The 22,173-nt window shown below is 42.5% G+C and overlaps 1 protein-coding gene across 2 annotated transcripts in view; it reads right to left on the reverse strand.

The window, feature by feature from the left end:
* The window catches only part of LOC119372986 (Y+L amino acid transporter 2), a 93,593-nt gene that overhangs the window by 21,279 nt on the left and 50,141 nt on the right, over nucleotides 1-22,173 (reverse strand). The window contains exons 1-8 of one of the 2 annotated variants that reach the window (XM_037643171.2): nucleotides 13,306-13,869; nucleotides 12,339-12,464; nucleotides 10,435-10,534; nucleotides 9,881-9,925; nucleotides 8,077-8,200; nucleotides 6,624-6,727; nucleotides 2,322-2,418; nucleotides 1,527-1,676 (exon numbers count right to left, since the gene is read on the reverse strand). In XM_037643171.2, coding sequence (XP_037499099.1) covers nucleotides 1,527-1,676; nucleotides 2,322-2,418; nucleotides 6,624-6,727; nucleotides 8,077-8,200; nucleotides 9,881-9,925; nucleotides 10,435-10,534; nucleotides 12,339-12,464; nucleotides 13,306-13,822 — 1,263 coding nt within the window. In that variant the 5' untranslated portion in view covers nucleotides 13,823-13,869. Of the gene's footprint in view, nucleotides 1-1,526; nucleotides 1,677-2,321; nucleotides 2,419-6,623; nucleotides 6,728-8,076; nucleotides 8,201-9,880; nucleotides 9,926-10,434; nucleotides 10,535-12,338; nucleotides 12,465-13,305; nucleotides 13,870-22,173 lie in introns of those variants that run through there. The other variant, XM_037643172.2, reaches the window with a different exon arrangement.

Consider the following 22,173-nt stretch of genomic DNA (forward strand, 5'->3'; position numbering starts at 1 on the left):
ATGCTTAGAAGAAGTATTCAAACGACTAGATTGAGAAGAAACGGGAATAAATAATAACGGAGAATATCTTAACGACTTTCGATTTGCAGATGCCATAGTGCTCATTAGCAATTATGGTGACGACTGAATACTTAAACTGAAAAAGTACTGAAGTAGGGCTAAATATGAATAAGCGAAAGACAAAAAAATTATGATCAGTAGGCTCGCAAAAGAAATGCATGACTGGCACCAACCTTTGAAGTCTGTACAAGAGTATGTATACCTGGGTCAATTACTAACAGAGAAGCCTACTCATGAAAAGGAAATTCACCGAAGAGTAAGGGTGGGTTGGAGTGCATACGGTAGGCATTCCCAAGTAATGCAGGTGATCTGCAGCTGTCCCTAAGCAAAAAGTGTAAAATCATTGCATACTGCGAGTTATAACATGTGGGACTGAAACTTGGAGGAGAAGAAAAAAACTCGAGAGAAAGTTACGGACTGTGCAGCATGCGATGGAATAGAGAATGAGAGGGATAACATTAAGAGACAGGAAGATAGCAGAATGGGTCGGAGAACAAATGGAGGTAGCAGATATTCTAGGAGACATTAAGCAAAAGAAATAGACCTGTGCTAGACGTAATGCGTAGGTGGTCAGCTTGAGTCAACGATGGTAGTGAGTCAGATGGAGTGACAAAATCAAGAAGTTCACAGGGATAATATGGGATCACCTCACACAAGATAGGGTAAATCGCAAATTATTGGGAAAAGCCTTCATCCCACAGTGAGAAGTTCCAGAGTTGTTTTAAGCAGTGGGAAAAAAATGAAAACGTAGACTCCAACGGATATTATTTAGGAGGGTGCTAAGCTACTTTTTCCTAAATGAAAATAAATTTTCCTTTAGAGCCTAGTCATATTTTGGCGTTTCACTTTTGTATAACTGCACAAAGCAATGATGTCCTTGGGGACTCCAACTAGGCACAAGTTTTAAGCAGCGCTGTAGTGCATGTATATGTTGGATCAGTCTATAGAACAAAATCCAATGCCATTCAAATAGTCAGCATGCACTAAATTTCTTCTCTGGACTATGGCATCCTGATGATACTGGATGCTGCATGCTCTTTTTCCGGCTTAATCAAAGTTAGGTGATGGTCAAGGCCACTCATTGTCTTTACTAGACTTGTAGAAGGATGATAGTATTATAAAATAAGTACTGGTACATAGTCACATGGTATTTTAGTGCCACGTGTACCATTTTTTTAGATGGATAAAATGATTGCACAAAGCATACGTTGCAGAAAGTATTCCCAGTTTGTTGCAGCTTGCCATTATGTAAGCTTAAAATTGACCATTGAGACAATTATAACAATGCTTAAAAAAAGTAACTAACCGGATGTCAAGTAATAATTACGAATGGTTCAACTAGACCATTTGCAGTTTGCATTTGGTATGTGAGAACAATCAGACTTTCCTTATAGCTTAGACATCGCATCGTATATATAAAAATATTTTACAATGCTCATAAATGTAATCACAACAGACGTACATACCTTAATTGGTCGTTTTGTATTTGGCTGTTTTATCCGAAGCCAAAGCAGCCCACCCACAGACAGCATTATGAACATGGCCTCACTGAAGGCAGTGTATGTTATGAGAACAAACACATCTGTGTTTGTCAGGTACAGCAGGCTAAGAAGGCACTGAAAGTGTAAAAGAACTTTTTTAGCCATTTAAAACAACAATTTAAGATAGATAATTATCGCTGGTAAAAACATGACCCCTAAAAGGTGCAAACTTTTTTTTGGTGTTGCACATTCATAAATGGTATCGTGGATAAGGAAAGCCACTCTTTAAGTGTCGTTCGAGTAACCAATTTTGACAAAAAGTGTGATTAGCATCAGAGCTACACATGCACAAATGAAACCTCATTTTCTTGATACTATTGTTTTCATAACTGAAATGTGCGAACAAAAAGGATGTAGACATGCTTTAGCGAAATACACCACTGTACAAGAATTACAAGAATTAAACATTCAATTAGTGACCTTTTTCAACAAAGACATCACTGCACATAAAGAGCTAAAAGAATGCAGAAAAGCACACGGCATGGACTGTGCCAATTCAAAACGGCAAGCTCATTACAAAGCAAAAGGCAGAAAAAGTTCAAGTAAGGAGGGCCACTTCAACATGTGCAGACAAAAACTTGAAGCTCCTTAAATCTGTGCATCTCATGGTCAGTAAGCTACTACCAACAAACCTTGTCATACAGCTCACAAAACTTCATGAAAACCATCAAAAATGATGAAACCTGCGTCTTATAGCAAGCAATAAAAGTTTACACTAACCAAGAAGACTAGGCTGGGAGCTGGTGTAAAGTGTGACACATTGATCATAGCAAGGCAAGTAGGCAGGTGTCCCTGTCTTGCACCTACAAAAAATAAGCTGAAAAAAAGAAAGCAATCTGGAGTCAGGGACAGTAGAATAATAATAGATACAGTGCAGCCGAGTAACGAAAAGAATGACGTAGAACATACAAAAATTCTTATGTTCTAGATATCTCCATGCCAGACCACTCAACTGCAGAATTTCGTTTATAATAGAAGAATCCAGAAGCAGAAGGTGAAGACTTTTCACTAGAACAAACACAATGTCTTAAGAAGTGCACAGTTGTTATTTATGGGGGTAATGAAGTTTCCCACACCGCATCGCGATATTTAAGTGATGTAAAATTGATATTGCACAGAGCTCCTCTCCTGCAGTAAAACAAGTGATAAGAAGTGTATGTAACAGTTCAACCTTCCTTTCACATCTTCAGTGCGACAATACTTACCTGTAATGCCAATAAAAGCACCATGGGCTGTACGTATGGCGGAGCTCAGTTGTGTTGCTTTGTTATGATCAGGATGCAGTGCTTTCAGTTTCTTTTCTCCCACAATTTGGCATACACTTTTTATATTTATTTCAATCCAAAAGTTAGCTCTTTTTTTATGTACTATTTTAATAATAATTGCCGGAGTTTTACGTCCCAAAAACCACAATATGATTATGAGAGACGCCACAGTGGAGGGCTCTGGAAATTTCCACCACCTGGGGTTCTTTAACATGCACCTAAATCTAAGTACACGGGCCTCTAGCATCTTCGCCTCCATCGAAAATGCGGCCACCGCGGCCGGGATTTGATCTCGCAACCTTTGGGTTAGCAGTCTAGCACCATAACCACAAGAAGACCATGGCAGGTATGTATGATTTTATGTATGTACTTTTATGTATAGACTACGTATTTTTCTAGACTGATTCTACGGCTAAATAATTCCACATTTAGCTATAGACATTACTGCAGCCCCAAAACAATATTTGGGACAATGCTAATGCATTGTATGTATGGACACTTCAAGCCAAGGATGTCAAAAAATTTTGCACATTTTTATCAATAAACATTAAGAAAGCGGAAAAAAGTTGTTGAACAAACGAACTTGTAATTATGATCTGTTTGTCCACATGTTGATGTGTAGAAGGCTTCAAGTTCAGCAAAACTCAGGCAAGCTGTATGACATTCTGCAAGCCATTCTTGTCTAGCACATTTAAGTGTGAACACCATTAAATAGACAGCAATCACTCCCTAGTCTTACAACAGAAATCTTGCAGAGCAAATGCACTCAAGCCAGCATGTCCTATGGGGTTCTGCATTCATGTATGGCTGTCAGGACCTGAAAGCAGCTCTCAAATCAGCAAAAGTTGCTAGACAGGTCTGACACCCAGTTTTTGTTGCATAATATCAACTCAGTTCATGGCAGAAGTGTATGTACGATCCGTGCAGGCAACAAGAAATGCATATTGACAGAACATTTTGGTACCATAAAGCATAAAGATAAAACAAGCTTTCCGAAGCACAAGAGCCAAACACTCAAGTGGACATTTTGAAGAGTTCCACTGAAATCAAACAAATGCGATTAAATGAACTAGTCATGCATTGCAGCAACTAAAAAGCATCATTTAACACTGTTTAAATGACACACCTTGTTAACAGGCCAACACGTCAAAGCCTAAATTCATCTAACATACTTGACCTCGTCCTTACTTCTCATCCTGACAAATTTTCATCAGTGACTTACATGTACTGCCGTAGTGATCACTCTGTACTTCATGCTTCAGTTACTCTTAAAATTGCTGCACCCCACAAAAAAAGAAAAACTACAACTCTACGATAGAAGGAAACTATGCAGCTATAAACATAGAACTAGAAAATTTTTTCACGAGTTTTCTTTCTCACTTTTTATAATGCTCTATCAATGCAAACTGGCTCCTGTTTAGAAAAAAAATGCATGACTTGATAAATGCACCATGTGCCTACAATAACCATAACAGAAAAGAAGTCATCAAGCTTGCTTCAACTCAACACTAAAACGCTTGAATAACAAAAAGAAAAGATTATTCCATGCTGCTAAGTGTTCTAACACCGACTGCACATGGCAGAAGTATCACACTGCAGAAAAAACATTCGAATCTCTTTCTAGCAAAACCAAACGTGATTTTTTTCTTGTTTACACTCCCGAACATGCTTCACGATAACCCAAAACAATTCTGGAAGATTCTGAATCACTTGCAACCACTTGCAACCACCGTCCCTGCACAATGACCAAAACGAGCCCATTCCTGACTGTGAAACTGCAGAACCACTTAACCGCACATTTTCTTCAGTCTTTACTGACGAACCTGTTGATAACCTAGCAGATTTTCCGCCCTATGATCATAACACTATGGCTGATATCACCTTCAATCCTGTCGGCGTCTAAAATGTAATTGACTCTATAAAGCTTTTGTCATCGGCAGGCGTCGATGGCATCAACTAAAAAATTCTAAAAAGAACTAAACACGCCGTCAACGAAATGTTATGTCATATCTTTCAGCAGTCATTATCATTGGGAGAGGTACTGGATGACTGGAAAGTGGGCAAGATTGTCCCAGTCCTGCAAAAAGGTCTGCCATCTTCATGCCATAGTTACCGCCCTACCTCACTAACCAGTGTTTGTTCTAAACTAATGGAGCACATAATATACTTCTCACACACAGTTAGGTTTTTATTATCGTTCCAACTTTTTCACTCCTAGTAAACATGGATTTCGCAAAGGTTTTTCTTGTGACACACAACTAATGCTGTTCATCAATGACATTAGCTCTAACCTCGATTTAAACGTTCAAATTGACGCCCTGTTTTTAGATTTCGAAAAGGTGTTCGACAAGGTGGCACATCAGGGACTACTTTTAAAACTTTCTCGCTTAAACCTTAATCCTTTTGTTTTAGACTGGATTCGTACTTTTTTGACTAATCGGGAGCAGCTTTTTCGTGCTAAGAATCATTCTTCAAGCAGAAACCCTGTTCGCTCATGAGTACCCCAAGGCACCGTCTTGGACCCACTCCTTTTTCTAATATATGTTGATGATCTGACCGCCAACATCTCATCTAACACACGCCTGTTCACAGACGATTGCATCGTTTATCATCCTATTCATAGTGATGGTGACTCCCGATCACTTCAAGAGGACCTGGATAAGATCACTGCTTGGTGTAGAGAATGGCTTATGCCACTGAACAATACTAAAACACTGCTAGTTTCTTTTACCCGCAGAAGCAACCTCCTACCACAGTACGTCCTCTGCAACGCTGCGATTTCTCCTGTCAATTCATGTAAGTACCTCGGCATCACTATTTCTAGCGATTTCCGCTGATCCTCTCACATCAGAAGCATCTGTAACGAAACTAACCGCGTATTAGGATACTTTCGAAGGCAGTTGCGTCTTGCTCCCCCATCCGTCAAGCTATTAGCTTATCAAACACGCGTTCGGCCCAAGTTCGCATATGCATGCTCTGCTTGGGAGCCACATCAATCTAACCTTTCTAAAGCGCTTGAAGCAGTACAAAAGCCGCGCAGCTCGCTACATCTATTCTGATCACTCATTTCATACTACTGTTACAAAACTAAAATCTGAAGCACATCTAGATAACCTGGAACTACGACGCCTTAGATCTAAGGTGTGTCTTTTTCAGAAGTTTTACCATACCCTCTCTTAGCACATCATTAATCTTGCCTGCTCATCGTCCGTCCTACCGCACGAATCACACCAAAGCAGTCTACCCACCACCGGCACAGACCGCTGCACACCTATGCTTCTTCTTTAAGGAGCGTAGGTGTGCAAGGGACTGGAACGCATTACAACGGACTGGAACTGCAAGGGACTGGAACGCATTACAACGGACTGGAACTGCAGAAGACTGGAACGCATTACCCAGAGACTCTGCGCTCTACTTCGACCCGCAAGCCTTCAAATTTTACATTGAATCATTGTTACTAAATAAAAGGCCATCCCTCATGTAAAACCCCAAGCTGGGGTATTGAAGGTATCAATAAATAAATTTTTTAAAAATTATAATATGAGGATTTTCCATTTAAGAATTGTTGCGAAATATTTTATGAATGTCCAGCAGTCAAATTATGCTTCATTTATGAAAATTTGAACGTGCAGTTCAAAATGTATTGGGGAAATAAAGAGAATGCAAGTTGTGACTCATTGTACTTTAAAAGCAAAACACAATTATTAAAAGAATGACTCAGTTTTTTTGTAGTGTCTCTACGATACACTTAACTTACCGAGAAGACGCAAATATTCCACCATTGAGGCCTCCAAATGTAGAAAGTGCAACAGAGACTGGCATAATCCACGACACCACACCAAGAATCTTTTCCCCAAATGTCTGTAATTCAAACATCAGACTAAAATTAAGATGCTTACATTACTAATTTCAATGTAGATTAGTATAAAAGTCTGAACAAAAATTTACCCTGTCTTTATCCTGTTTCTTAGCTGCTTGTTAGTATACATGCATGTGTTCATGAATATTTCTAAATATACACCAAGGGACAAAAATAATGTGCTTCACAAGTATATGCAGCCATTATGACAGGATGCTATTGTTTCAAATACAATGAAAACTTTCCCAAGCAAGTATATGCGTATACAGCCTAAAAGTACGCATGGATACATTTCAGCAAAACATTGACCACATTGTAAATTTAAAAACTTGGAGGATGCTTGAGCTTCGCCTTCAAGAGTAGAACACTATAGCTCAATTGGGCCCTGTGCACATCACCTTCTCAATTACTAGCCAGGCTTCAGTTCTCGGTACATGCCTCAACCATGCCGTAAGGAAACGAACGACTGTGCGCGTAACATTGGCTGTTTCAAAGTATTATAGAATGCCTACTGCCACTACAGTTGTTAAGTGCCCACTAATTATTCCTTTTGCAAATCGGCGAAGGGCCCACTACACATCCGTAAGGCAACACGCAATTCTACACAGCTGTTCACTTCGTTGATGCATTTGCTGATGATGTTGATTTAATATGTAGAGCGTAATGGGTGGGACTTTAACACCCACTTGTTGCGCAATTCACATGTTTTGATGCCTGGCGCAATTCTACACTTCTGCCATGCAATATTACGTGCGTTAAGGAGACTCGTTCCACTACATGACATTGATATAGTGTTTTTTTCTGAAGCAGTTTCAAGAAATAGCATTACTCTGTGGTAGAACACCTGCTTGCCACGCAGACGGCCTGGGTTTGATTCTCACTCGAACCCGAAGATCTTTTATTATATATTTTATTTGCATTTCTCAATTTTTCAGTCACTGCAAGAAGATTTTTCACTAGCAACCAACGACGCCGACCCTAGAATTTCTGCGCAACGAACTCTTTAACGCTCTCGCATTAAAACATTGTTAACCTTTCCACAAACCCTCCCAGCCAGGACAATGGGGACAAACACAACTATTAATGATTGTGACCAGTCTGTTCTGTTTCCCTTGATGAATTAAAAAATTTCCCATTTATTTTGGCACGACTACCATTGTTATGATGCACAGGATTTCAGCATTATTTTTTATTATTTTTAACTATGAGAAAACAAGCTTTCCAATTGGTTACTATCTCATTTTAAAAATCATAGTGCATTTCTGATGCCCATTTTTCTACGTAAACAATGGATACACATTCATATGAAAGACAACGGTTTCAAACTAAGTGGTGTGATGAGTGCACTTACCACAGCAACAGCATTTGCTGACTGAACTTCGTCAGCAGTGAGGACGACAAAGTATGCAACATTGGCAAGGAGGTATATGATTGTCACCATGGGTAATGAAATGTAGATAGCAAATGGCAAGTTCCTATGGAAAGAAGATATTTAAGCGTGGTAAAAGTGCTTGTAATAATAAGGTTATCTTAACATTGCATAGGAACATCAGAACTAGAGTGCGAGAGGCTGCCTACATGGCTTCGTCAAATAACCTGTAGCAATTGCCCGTCCCTATGGGCACCGGTGGTCCCAGCTCCATGGCAGCAAGCCAACATGGAGTTCTGTATAATAATGCTTCTGCAAATCAGATACTATAGCCTCTTAGCTGTGGTTCTAGACAAGCATCATCATCAGCATATGTCATATCCACTGCAGGACAAAGGCCTCTCCCAATGACATCCAACCCAACTTGCCTTGCATGAGCAGGTTTCATTTTATGTCTCCGAATTTCTTAACTTTGTCGCTCCATCTAACCCTTTGGCATCCTCGGCCATGCTTCCAATCTCTTGGTATCCATTCCCACGCTCTAACTGACCATCTGTTATCTGTGCTGATGACATGACCTGCACAGGTCCATTTTTTCCTCCTAATATCTATGTACTAGGATATCAACTACCCCTGTTTGTTCTCTGATCCACTCCTATCTCTTAGAGTTATGCCTATTGTTTTTTCATTACAGTGCATGCTGAGGGGTCGTTAACTTCTTGAGTTTCTTTGTTGTTTGCTGGGTTTCTGCCCCACATGTTAGAAGTGGTAAGGAGGAACAAACTAGCCTTCAGAGGCTTGCTAGTAATGAGGTTTTTGGCACAGTATCTTACAAATGCACAACACTAAAATTCTGCAGATGTGACATATGTTGCCTTCATTACGTGATCTGGCATGTCTACCAAAAGATTTTTTAAGAGACAGATAACTCAAAAGCACTTGGTGCAATGTAGCATTTTGTTCCCACATACCTTATATTAAAACAATAATTGCAAGCAGACCATGTCACACACATATGGAATGACAGAACCACATGTCTGTGGCATTGCCTATATATTTCACTGAATTAACAGAAATGTTAAATGACTGAAACTATATACTTGTGCTTTTAGCAACAATGTATAAAACAGCTGAGTAGACAAACCACTGGCAGCAGCTGTGGGAGCAAACGTAATTCAGCCATTCAAGTGTCACTCTATTGAGGGAACTGTGCTTGCTTGCTCTAAATAAAGCCACAATATATTTTTGTTAAGGTGGAGTACAAAGGACATATAAAAAAGCAGTTCCAGGGCTGCTGTCTATGAAAAGCAGTGTGTTTGGGGAAAAAACGTCATACTGACAGTACAGCGCAAAAACCTCACACAAGAAGGATAGAGGCAATAAAGACCCAGCAAAAGTATAGTGTAAAGACAGCATATAAGGATGGAGTCAATAGACTCAGCACATTTCTGAATCATTTCTATTCATCCTGTATGCCAAGCAGTGTCACAATGAATTACCAAATATATACGTAACCAGCCCGTTTTAGTGCCACAGCAATTCAGTAAGACACTAGAACAGTTGGTTAAGTTGTTCGTTAAATACATGTTGACGTGGCCTAACCCACATCTCCAAACTTCTCAAAACCTTTCAAGACCATTTCTACTTTGCAGGATTAGGGGACGTCTTATCATGGGCAATGTTAAAATTTTCTTCCTACATTCATATACAACCAAATGATGTGTAAAAATTAAATAAATGGCAGAACTTTCAAGTTCGAATGAAAACTAAGTAAACAACTACATACCTAAAAGGGTTCTTCAATTCTTCAGTTACAAAGTTCAAGTAGTTCCTACAAACAAAAAAAAGTCCCATCTAAATGCCACAAACAAGCAAAGTTTCCCATTACGAAAAAGGATGAAACATTGACATCAGAGTGTAGGCTAAAACAATCACAAACATTCTATTCTTATAAGCAGTAAGCTCTCTTGGACATGCTTATATCTTACGGAAGACTTTAATCTTCCCTAAAATCTTTAAAAGTGAGAGCAGATAGTGTTCACCCATTTCATGTGTTACAATAACATACTTTCACTGAATTTCATGAAAAGACTGCAAAAGTTGTTTCAATGACACAATTTAACAGTACAGCGCAGATGAAAATATTCACTTCAGAAGAGAAGCCTGGCACATCTTAAGTCAGCTGTCCTGCAAGCTTGGATCTGACAGTGTGTAACACTGCTTTTCAACAAAACACATCAACAACATTTGTATTATGCCAAACCATGTGCAACAAGAACCTTGAACTCAACGCTGCGAGTTGGCATGCATTTGAATGTTTAAACAATTTATTCAGCTTACCATCCTGCGTAGGAAAAGAGACCAGAATAAAATGACAAACAAATGACCCCAGGATCCCTAGTTGTCCCTTCAAACATATTCTGTAGGTTTCCTGTGTTCCCTGCAACACACAAAAAATAGAGAAGTAAATGCCAGTGCAAAGGAAATTATAATACACCTGTGTACACACTTAAGTGCCACTAAAAGCTAAATACCACTAAATACCACTAAAAGCTGCTGAAAATGCAAAAAGTTAAAAATTAATTACACAGAAGTCGATAAACGTGTTTCAGCATGAGGGGACAAATTGCAAGAAACACCATTATTATTGCCTCACACTTGGCACTGCATATCCGTTTCTCCTGATCAGTGAAACAACAATAAGCTAAGTTTTTCCATTTGTCAAGAGAGCACATGTACACAGCACATGATTATGACTTTGATTATGCCAAAATTCTTCTATAGACAAGACTCTTGAAACACATCCAGACAGGACATTGGTTAAGGGGAAGATGGAGGCTTCCAGTGATGAGAAATTGTTGAACAAGGAGTATTGCTGGAGCAATGTTTCAACAAGAAAAAGGATATGCCAAATGACAAGTCCCACTGTTGACATGTTGGCTCCAGCGGCATTCTTTGCTTGACGATTTTGCATCATTTTTGAAAGAAGTAACACTATATGTAGTTTGTGAAGCGCATTACATTGCAAATCAGAAGATAAAAAACACGGGACAAGAAAGAGACAAGGACAAGCGCTTGTCCTTGTCTCTTTGTCTGGTGTTCTTCATTGCGCTATGGTTTTTGAAGAACGATTTACATTGCAAAAGCTGCCATGAATAACTATACTTCGTCATGGCTTGATCAAAATGAAAGCTGCCAGAAAAAAAAAGACATTCACAGCAAAGAACACAGCTAACCCACAAAGACAAGTATGTTTTATCTATTGATTGTACAGCTGCATCGGCATTAACAGTCTGAATATCATTCACAGTTGAAAAACTGAAATATTTAGGACACTCAAGATTATGTATAATAATAATAATAATAATAATAATAATAATAATAATAATAATAATAATAATAATAATAATAATAATAATAATAATCATAATAATAATAATAATAATAATAATGCAATGATGATGGGGGTTTTAAAGCAAGAAACATTACGGTTCTTATAAAAATGCAAATCTAGAGCCACTACTTGGTATCAACTTGACATTTGCCAAATCTATACAATGTTTAGAAAAGTTATATATCCTATGCGAGTATCATGGAATAAGAGGGGAAGGCATTACAGTGGTCCACTGACATATAAATCCGCTAGAGTGTTGCCACAGGACCACCTCAGCAAGCCTCAGTTGCTATGGGTCAAAGATTAAGCAGCCGGATCACTTGTTGCAGTTCACGCATGGGAAATTATTTTAAGAACACGTAAAGAGAAGGAGGGTGGAATTGAATCTGTAGATTAGTTGTGAGAAGCTCGGCTGAACAAGTTCAAAGCGCCAAGCGGCCTTCAGCACACTAGTTTAGCCTTTATCACATGGACAGCTTTGTTTTCAGAAACTTTTGTGCCCATCACTTGAAGTTACTAGACTAGTAATGCAAAGTCTAATAGCATCTGGGAAATAATAATAACTTATATATATATATATATAGTATAGAGAGAGAGAGAAACACACATATCCCATAAGCACATTGGGCTGTTGAGTGCAGAAGTCTATTGGGCTCAACTTGCTCCATATCGAAGAAGCTCTGCAATACTTCTCTCATAATAACACATGCTCCAATGCATTAATTATAACTCTGTCCTAAGCAAGTGTGTTCTGTAGGAGGCACAGCTTAGAATGACTTCATTCTTCCATTAATCCACTGTTAAATGCAGCATAATTATGTACACGTTTAAAGAAGAAAAAATTACTTACCTTGAGCAAGGTGCACAAAACCAGCGATAATGATGATGACCAAGGCAATGACCTTAGCAAACATGAGGGAATCTTGAACCAATGTTGCCCACTTGACATTGTAGCAGTTGATAAAAGTAAGTAAACCTATTCAAAAAAAAAGAAAGAACATGGGATTGGGGGGCGGCGGGGGGGGGGGGGGGGAGAATGACAACACCATTAGCAAGAAAACTTGAAATTAGAATAGGTATGCATCTTAGAAAGGCACAATGAGAATTCAGATTGACTACTGCACTTTTATATTCATAACGCCGACGCGTAATACATGTTCTTAAGCTCAAACGGAGCATTAAACGGTTACTCCGTACCATGGATCCGTATATACGCCTGCACTTAATGTTATTCGGGCATACTACCAGAGTCTCCCAGCATGCACAGTAAATGCCGTACGGGAAAAATCACACAGACTGTGCTCACCTAATCACACAGAACGAGCTCACCTAATCAGACGACCTTCGCCTGACGAGGAGGCACGGACACACGCGGACGCCAAGCAAGGGTGTCGGCAGTGCCCCACATGCGGCACAGCAGACGACATAGCACAAGGAATGGCATTTTAACAAAGTCAAATTGTCGAAAATGAAGACGGACACAAAGACGAGGCCTTATCGGTTACCTGCCAATGGAAGGTAACTGATTCATTCGTTTCCTACAGTGATGAAACCAGCACACCAATAAATCGTAACACCCACCGTATAGTGTGACAGTTTTTACTTCGCGATAAAAAAGAAGAGCTATAGATATTGCGCGCTGAGTTTTAGCGAGATTTACCATGGGCTGATGCATTCTACATACAGTGAACAGGTTAACGAACTTACATATGTTAAGAATAAAACGAGAAGCATCCAGAATACCGCGCCTGAGTCGTAAGATTAAGTCATACAGCATGTGAACGCGTAGCCATTGATCGAAGACACTCGGTGCTTACATAAGACGATTGCTGCAATGAGCCTGAGAGCCATGGGAGGCGGGATGCAGTCCACGTCGTCGTAGAACGGCCGCAACACGTAGTTCGCAAACGTGAGCGCTACGATAGCATTGCCGGCCGGCTGCACTATCACGAGCATCGTCCAGAGTTGAAGAAACGCGGCGAAAGGTCCGAATGCGGCCAAGATGTACGCGTAGTCTCCACCTGACATGGGAATCATCGTGCCCAGTTCGGTGTAACATAGCGCCCCGATGAAACAGGCAGTGCCCGAGAGTGCCCACACGACCAAAGACATGCCCATGGATCCGGCATAACGCATGACGCCAGCGGGCGACACGAAAATGCCGGCCCCGATAATCGTGCCAGCGATCAGCGACACTCCATCGGCGAGACCGAGCTTCTTCTTCAGCTGGACAGCATCTCTTGATGCATGGCTGTCTGGAAGCGAGTCTTGCTGAATGTCAGGAGACTTGGGCAGAAGGGGCGACGTTTCGCTCGGGCACTCGCTCCGGACCATTGTTCATGCAGGCAACACCAGATCAGTGAGCAGAAAGTGATCCTTTGACAGAACGTAGCGCTGTCCACGGAAAGTGCAACGGAAAGTGATGATAGGGCTAGACACACAGTACGTACTTCGAGCGTCGTTGGACGATGTTAAGATAGCATCGATCTTGGGATACGGCAGCGCTCGCTGCTCACAAGGAATCAACTGCCGAAGGCTAGTTCCGTCCGGCCACTGATAGGTTCTACATCTGACTTTGGTCACTGCTCGTCTTTTCACGGCTGGGCCCGCATAATAAAGATAAAGCGATAAGGACAAGAATAATAAAACTGACGGAGAACGGCTAAGCCCCAAATTACAGCGTGGAGAACAAAATCGTCGATGACTCCAGTAACTGTCCGATAAGATAATTTGCATGTCACGCTATTCAATTAAGAGTGAAAAAAAAAATAACGAGGTGACAGACTTTAGAAAAATGTCGCACGGTGTGAAATACTTCACAGGAAAGTTTCTAGCCGAGGGTTTCTTTATTATTATTAGAATTACTCTTTCTTTTTTTCGTACAGGAGAGTAGAGCCGTCCATTTCGCTACCATTCAGAGCAACAGGCAACCGCAACTCAGGTCATGTCATACGTGGAAAAGAAGTATTCTATCTTCATCTGGTACGAATTATGATGCACGGGATGAATGTGTCAAATAACTTATTACAAGGCGCCGGACACTACATTACAAGAAAGTTAAAATGTGGTAGGATGTTGCCTTGTACCAACGTTACTAGACCTAGTCTAGTAACGGTGACCTGTACATATTCTGGTGAGCCATAATAATTATGGAGCAAATAAATATATATTTATTGTTCAGCCGGCTATATTGCACGTTTGCATAAATATAAGTGACTCACCGACGATTATTCTTTCGTCATTGCTGTCATCAGCAACATTCGAACTTCCTGTCAAACGTGGTAGCTCTTTTGGTAAAGTTATGAGCACTAACAATGTGCAGCACACCGCAAGTACCGCAAGTTAAATTAATACAAATTGAATTAGGAAGCGGGCAGAATCTACCCAAAGCTCAATGTATGTTTTTTTTTTTTTTTGTACGCCATCCCTGGTCACAAGAGGGAAAAAAAATAAATTGCGTAAACAAATGTGCGTACACGGCTTCTGAAGGGAATATTTTATCGCAGTCCACATGACGCAGCACGTCCACACAAAACCAATTCAGAGACAGATCATGAACGAGAAACGTAAGCTCAAGGACACAAGCTACCTCGATTACCTTGGAAAAATGAACGGAACTTTAAAGGTTATGCTCATAATGGTTACAGGAAACCATATGGACAAAAAAAAAAGAAGAAAAAAGAGAGGCGGGTGACATATGGCGACAAGGCCAGGTCTCCCGGCTGTTAGAACGACACATCTCAAAGTGACGAGGCTCTAATTTATTTCGTCTTGGTGTTAACAAATAAAAGAATGAATTATTAATTAATAATGCTACATTTAGAATGCTCGGGGGCAAGTTCTAAAACATTCATGCTGGTGCGCTCCGGATACGTCAAAATTACAAAAAAAAAAAAAACATGTAATGGCCACATACAGCAGCGCGTGCACACGCACCACAATGCATTCTAAAACAACATTAAAAACAACATCCCGGGGCTTTTGCAACACTTTAGCGAATCTAGAGAGAAGAGAAACTGCTAGTATATTGGAAGCGAGGGACGCTAGTTCCAGCTCTTTCTTCTAATAGATCTGTTTCACCATCTCGCCCAGCAAAAATGTACCCCTAGGAGACAAATACAAGTGATCGTCCCGATCTTTCGCAGCATGCAGGAGAGCTGCGCTTGTTGAGCGAAGGAAACCGTTCCCGAATGGACTGTATACGAGACAGTACTACTGCGTAACTTACAGTTATCCACTAACTGTGCTAATCATCACTAACCGCGCTAGTCCACACTAACTGCAAAAACGCGCGCGGTCGACCCGTGCCGCGAAAAGTCGCATCGATCCGCGTTTTGTGGCACGCAGCGGCTGTGTTCTCCTGAAGTTCCGAGATTCCTCATAATTACTCGATACTTCTAGAGAAGCGTTCTCACCATCAATGGAGGAAAGAAAAATGGCTCCGAAGTTCAGTCCTTCCTTTCCCTTATCTCTTGCTTTTCTCTCTCTTTCGATAACAATAAACAAAAACTGCCACGTTGCGGAATCACGTGACAACGCGGCTCGCTATTTATTAGTTCGCTTCGCGGCCGCCACCAAAAAGAAAGAGAGAGAGAGAGAGCCTGGGACCTATTCTTGCGACATTCTTGCTGCTTTTTCGTAAACTTTGCCGCTCTCGGCATCCTGACTTGCCATGCGCGTTCCTTGCCGCTAGTGTCGTCGTATGCTTTAATAATGGGCAGCGTATTACACGAATTCTAGGGAAACCAGCTATTTGGCCAGTTCTACTTCGTTTGCACCCATTTAAAAGAATGTAAGGTAATATCGTACCACAATTTATCTCGCTCAGCGAATACAACCATCTGCGCGCATGGTGAATGCTGTTTCCATATTTCATGCTGTTCCCATGGTACTCGAGAAAAATTAAAGTTGTTTCTCATTTACAACCTCCTCATGAACGGCATTACATGAGCGTGTCAACTAAAAAACTTCTGTATTTTTTTACGCTCCCCCTCACCCAAGACGAACTTCACGCCGACTTCATATTTCACGTTGTTAAAAATTTGAGATTTAGATGTTTTTTCTGGAATATTCGAGTGGCCGTCCAATAGCAGCGCACAAACGAGGGATTAGCATATATAGGAGAGACACGCAAGCGTATACGTTAATCTTGTTTGTGCGCTATTAAAAGTGTGTGCGACCCACGACCTCTTCTCCTGCCCCTCTTTCCACGCTTTCACTTTATTATGTCTCTGAGGAAAATGTTTAAGCGCATTTAAATGTTTGTCTGTGAAAACAAGTAAACTGGTTGTCACTTGTCAGTCAGTGCATCGCATCGTTTTCCTACGAGCCTCCATTTCTTTTTTACTTGTCCTTAGCATGGTTGCCACGTAATATGCAAAAGAAACATGCGCGCGCACACGAACACTCGTGAGGAAAAGTATGAGAACCCCATGGTCGCTGAAAAAATATTGTAATCCTGACCTATTCGTCAAGGTTATAACTGAGACGCACGAACTGAAAATTTACGAGTGCATTGGAAAGTTCGCAATGCCAAGTTTTGCCAAGTTTAGACTGATCCTCCAATTTCAAGCTATACGATTGGCTCTATCGCGAAATCCTTCATCAGTATGCTACGCATTAGCTCAGGGGAGTACGCGAGCGCTCCCACATAAGAAATATTTCACAGAAAATATTACGTCGAGTCGGGTTGGGACTAAGCATCCAACTCGTTTAAGCCCCGTACATTTGGCAAAACTGAAATACACAACCAAAAATTCCGCACGTAAGCCAGTCGAAAACAAGCTGCAAGGCGCTCAAAAATTCCTAACGACATATGCAGACGTTCCGTAGGCCACAGAATATCACGATTCGCGATTTCTTAATATTTGATCGTTACGTATGCGTACTTCCCACACCAGAAAAACACGACATGCGAGTCCTTCAATCGCTACGATATTGTTGACACGACGCACGTGAAACGAGCACTGCAGCTCGGTTTATGCTGTGGTTTATGCCTGCAACTCTCTCGTTCAGCATTCCAACAGGCAGATAAAGTCTATAGTGCGGATATAGGGACAAAGAAGGCGTTCACAGAACCTCGCATAGTCTAATGAGCGGCACAGTCACAGTTTTTTTACCAACTATTCGATCCAGCCATCAGCTCTTCTGCGCACTTTCAGCGGGTGAAATGCATGGGGCCACGGAAGAGCGTCGGTCAAGGCCAAGGAGGTTTTTCTCTACGGCTCGTACAGCGGAAGACGCTGCCATCGCTCACTCAGTTTAAATTGCGAGGAATACAGCGATAGTCCTGACTAAAGGGAGTGTCGGTTCGCTTGATTCATAGCGAGACGCGCGTCGAAAAATGTCGCCATGTTCTGGTTGGATATATATAGCCTGATTTCCAAAGCAATCTATAACATCCAACGGCACATAAGTGTAGCGCTTAATCGTGCGCACATGTAACCTAAGCTTTTTAGACGAACAAAGTTAAAAGTAGGTGCGGCAACAACTGCTGGTTAAGTTTAATCACGGGATGGTATTTAAGGTCCTGAGGTTATCCGCATTTGAGATCGTCCTCACGCGGACGTGAAATATTCGCGTCATTATGGTTCAATACAACATGAAAGCATTCACTCAGTGTGGAGGAGAAGAAAAAAAAGTTAGAGACGCAGACAGATGCGAAGGGGAAGTCAGGGATGGAAGTATACCAAACAGCAAAGAATAACGCAAGACGAAATAAGTTTTGCAATAATTCATATAGTACTGTTACCTAGTGTTGTAAGCGAGATTAAGATTTCTAAGAACACGGTGTTATAGGCGAACATTTGCTTATGGCGACCATACGTGCCAAGCGTATGGAAATAGTACATAAAAAACGGGCTATATTTGTGCTAGCATGTCATAGCGCCCACCCGGGTGTCAAAGGAAACGCAGTTACCCATGGCTGAAGCCTTTGGCGTTGGGAATGTCACAGAGGAAAGGTTAATTAAACTGCAGAATAATCGACACCTGGGCTAGTTAGAATTGGTTATACATCTTGAAATGGGCAGCGCGAAAAAACGAAGACACAACACTGTGTCCGTCTAGTGTCCTCGTTTTTTTCGCGCTGCCCATTTTAAGACGTACAATTGAACTGCGTCTGATCGCGCCTGATTGTAGAAAAAGGGACTGCCATCTGTGGTTGGAGGAAAGAAAGGGAGGAAACGGGGAATTATGCTGGCCGGACTGGCGATGGTTGACACAGTGGATAAGGCGTGAGCGAAAGGGGATTGGGGGGGGGGGGGGCACCCCCCCCCCTATCTAAAGGGGGCTCCAAGTCTGCCCCATATATGTTTACTTGGTCGGACCTGTCCCGTCATTGTTTATAGTGCATGGTTATGGTCACGCAGGTTTTTGACGATAATGGTGGCCGAGCACCCCTGATGTTGCATTCAAAAATAAGAACTGCTTACCTCCCAACTTTACCTCCGGAATATCGGGGACTAAAGTCAGGTATTTGTGATAAACACGTCATCGTTTCATTTTCATTTTTGCATTTATTGCATCCGCTGATTGAGAACTCTCGGACTCGATCAACAAGTAGGAGGGGGTCTGCGGTGAAAGTTGGCGCCACGCGCATTACTACTCGCACATTACTACTCCGGCGTCAGTAAACCATTTCCTGCTCCGTATTTACTGCCCCTCCTCTGCATATTTCCATGGCAGCGTTGAGAGAAACAGATGCGCGCACCTCAGATCGCCGTTGGGGCAATCCTACGTTGTGACTGGTTGACGTGTATAGTTTGAAAGGTACGACGGAAAACCGTGTCTATGAACCGAGCTCACGAGGTCCTAGAAGTGGGTGGCATTACTACTCGCACATTACTACTCCGGCGTCAGTAAACCATTTCCTGCTCCGTATTTACTGCCCCTCCTCTGCATATTTCCATGGCAGCGTTGAGAGAAACAGATGCGCGCACCTCAGATCGCCGTTGGGGCAATCCTACGTTGTGACTGGTTGACGTGTATAGTTTGAAAGATACGACGGAAAACCGTGTCTATGAACCGAGCTCACGAGGTCCTAGAAGTGGGTGGCATTACTACTCGCACATTACTACTCCGGCGTCAGTAAACCATTTCCTGCTCCGTATTTACTGCCCCTCCTCTGCATATTTCCATGGCAGCGTTGAGAGAAACAGATGCGCGCACCTCAGATCGCCGTTGGGGCAATCCTACGTTGTGACTGGTTGACGTGTATAGTTTGAAAGATACGACGGAAAACCGTGTCTATGAACCGAGCTCACGAGGTCCTAGAAGTGGGTGGCATTACTACTCGCACATTACTACTCCGGCGTCAGTAAACCATTTCCTGCTCCGTATTTACTGCCCCTCCTCTGCATATTTCCATGGCAGCGTTGAGAGAAACAGATGCGCGCACCTCAGATCGCCGTTGGGGCAATCCTACGTTGTGACTGGTTGACGTGTATAGTTTGAAAGATACGACGGAAAACCGTGTCTATGAACCGAGCTCACGAGGTCCTAGAAGTGGGTGGCATTACTACTCGCACATTACTACTCCGGCGTCAGTAAACCATTTCCTGCTCCGTATTTACTGCCCCTCCTCTGCATATTTCCATGGCAGCGTTGAGAGAAACAGATGCGCGCACCTCAGATCGCCGTTGGGGCAATCCTACGTTGTGACTGGTTGACGTGTATAGTTTGAAAGATACGACGGAAAACCGTGTCTATGAACCGAGCTCACGAGGTCCTAGAAGTGGGTGGCATTACTACTCGCACATTACTACTCCGGCGTCAGTAAACCATTTCCTGCTCCGTATTTACTGCCCCTCCTCTGCATATTTCCATGGCAGCGTTGAGAGAAACAGATGCGCGCACCTCAGATCGCCGTTGGGGCAATCCTACGTTGTGACTGGTTGACGTGTATAGTTTGAAAGATACGACGGAAAACCGTGTCTATGAACCGAGCTCACGAGGTCCTAGAAGTGGGTGGCATTACTACTCGCACATTACTACTCCGGCGTCAGTAAACCATTTCCTGCTCCGTATTTACTGCCCCTCCTCTGCATATTTCCATGGCAGCGTTGAGAGAAACAGATGCGCGCACCTCAGATCGCCGTTGGGGCAATCCTACGTTGTGACTGGTTGACGTGTATAGTTTGAAAGATACGACGGAAAACCGTGTCTATGAACCGAGCTCACGAGGTCCTAGAAGTGGGTGGCATTACTACTCGCACATTACTACTCCGGCGTCAGTAAACCATTTCCTGCTCCGTATTTACTGCCCCTCCTCTGCATATTTCCATGGCAGCGTTGAGAGAAACAGATGCGCGCACCTCAGATCGCCGTTGGGGCAATCCTACGTTGTGACTGGTTGACGTGTATAGTTTGAAAGATACGACGGAAAACCGTGTCTATGAACCGAGCTCACGAGGTCCTAGAAGTGGGTGGCATTACTACTCGCACATTACTACTCCGGCGTCAGTAAACCATTTCCTGCTCCGTATTTACTGCCCCTCCTCTGCATATTTCCATGGCAGCGTTGAGAGAAACAGATGCGCGCACCTCAGATCGCCGTTGGGGCAATCCTACGTTGTGACTGGTTGACGTGTATAGTTTGAAAGATACGACGGAAAACCGTGTCTATGAACCGAGCTCACGAGGTCCTAGAAGTGGGTGGCATTACTACTCGCACATTACTACTCCGGCGTCAGTAAACCATTTCCTGCTCCGTATTTACTGCCCCTCCTCTGCATATTTCCATGGCAGCGTTGAGAGAAACAGATGCGCGCACCTCAGATCGCCGTTGGGGCAATCCTACGTTGTGACTGGTTGACGTGTATAGTTTGAAAGATACGACGGAAAACCGTGTCTATGAACCGAGCTCACGAGGTCCTAGAAGTGGGTGGCATTACTACTCGCACATTACTACTCCGGCGTCAGTAAACCATTTCCTGCTCCGTATTTACTGCCCCTCCTCTGCATATTTCCATGGCAGCGTTGAGAGAAACAGATGCGCGCACCTCAGATCGCCGTTGGGGCAATCCTACGTTGTGACTGGTTGACGTGTATAGTTTGAAAGATACGACGGAAAACCGTGTCTATGAACCGAGCTCACGAGGTCCTAGAAGTGGGTGGCATTACTACTCGCACATTACTACTCCGGCGTCAGTAAACCATTTCCTGCTCCGTATTTACTGCCCCTCCTCTGCATATTTCCATGGCAGCGTTGAGAGAAACAGATGCGCGCACCTCAGATCGCCGTTGGGGCAATCCTACGTTGTGACTGGTTGACGTGTATAGTTTGAAAGATACGACGGAAAACCGTGTCTATGAACCGAGCTCACGAGGTCCTAGAAGTGGGTGGCATTACTACTCGCACATTACTACTCCGGCGTCAGTAAACCATTTCCTGCTCCGTATTTACTGCCCCTCCTCTGCATATTTCCATGGCAGCGTTGAGAGAAACAGATGCGCGCACCTCAGATCGCCGTTGGGGCAATCCTACGTTGTGACTGGTTGACGTGTATAGTTTGAAAGATACGACGGAAAACCGTGTCTATGAACCGAGCTCACGAGGTCCTAGAAGTGGGTGCGGTGCATAGCAATACGTTCAACTCTTAATTGTACGTAAGCATTCGTTACCATCAAGTTTGGAACGTCTCGTGTCACATATCCGACGTAGAGACGAAACGGTGGCGGTGGCA

Source organism: Rhipicephalus sanguineus, chromosome 1, assembly GCF_013339695.2.
Source record: "Rhipicephalus sanguineus isolate Rsan-2018 chromosome 1, BIME_Rsan_1.4, whole genome shotgun sequence".
Classification (NCBI taxonomy): Eukaryota; Metazoa; Arthropoda; class Arachnida; order Ixodida; family Ixodidae; genus Rhipicephalus; species Rhipicephalus sanguineus.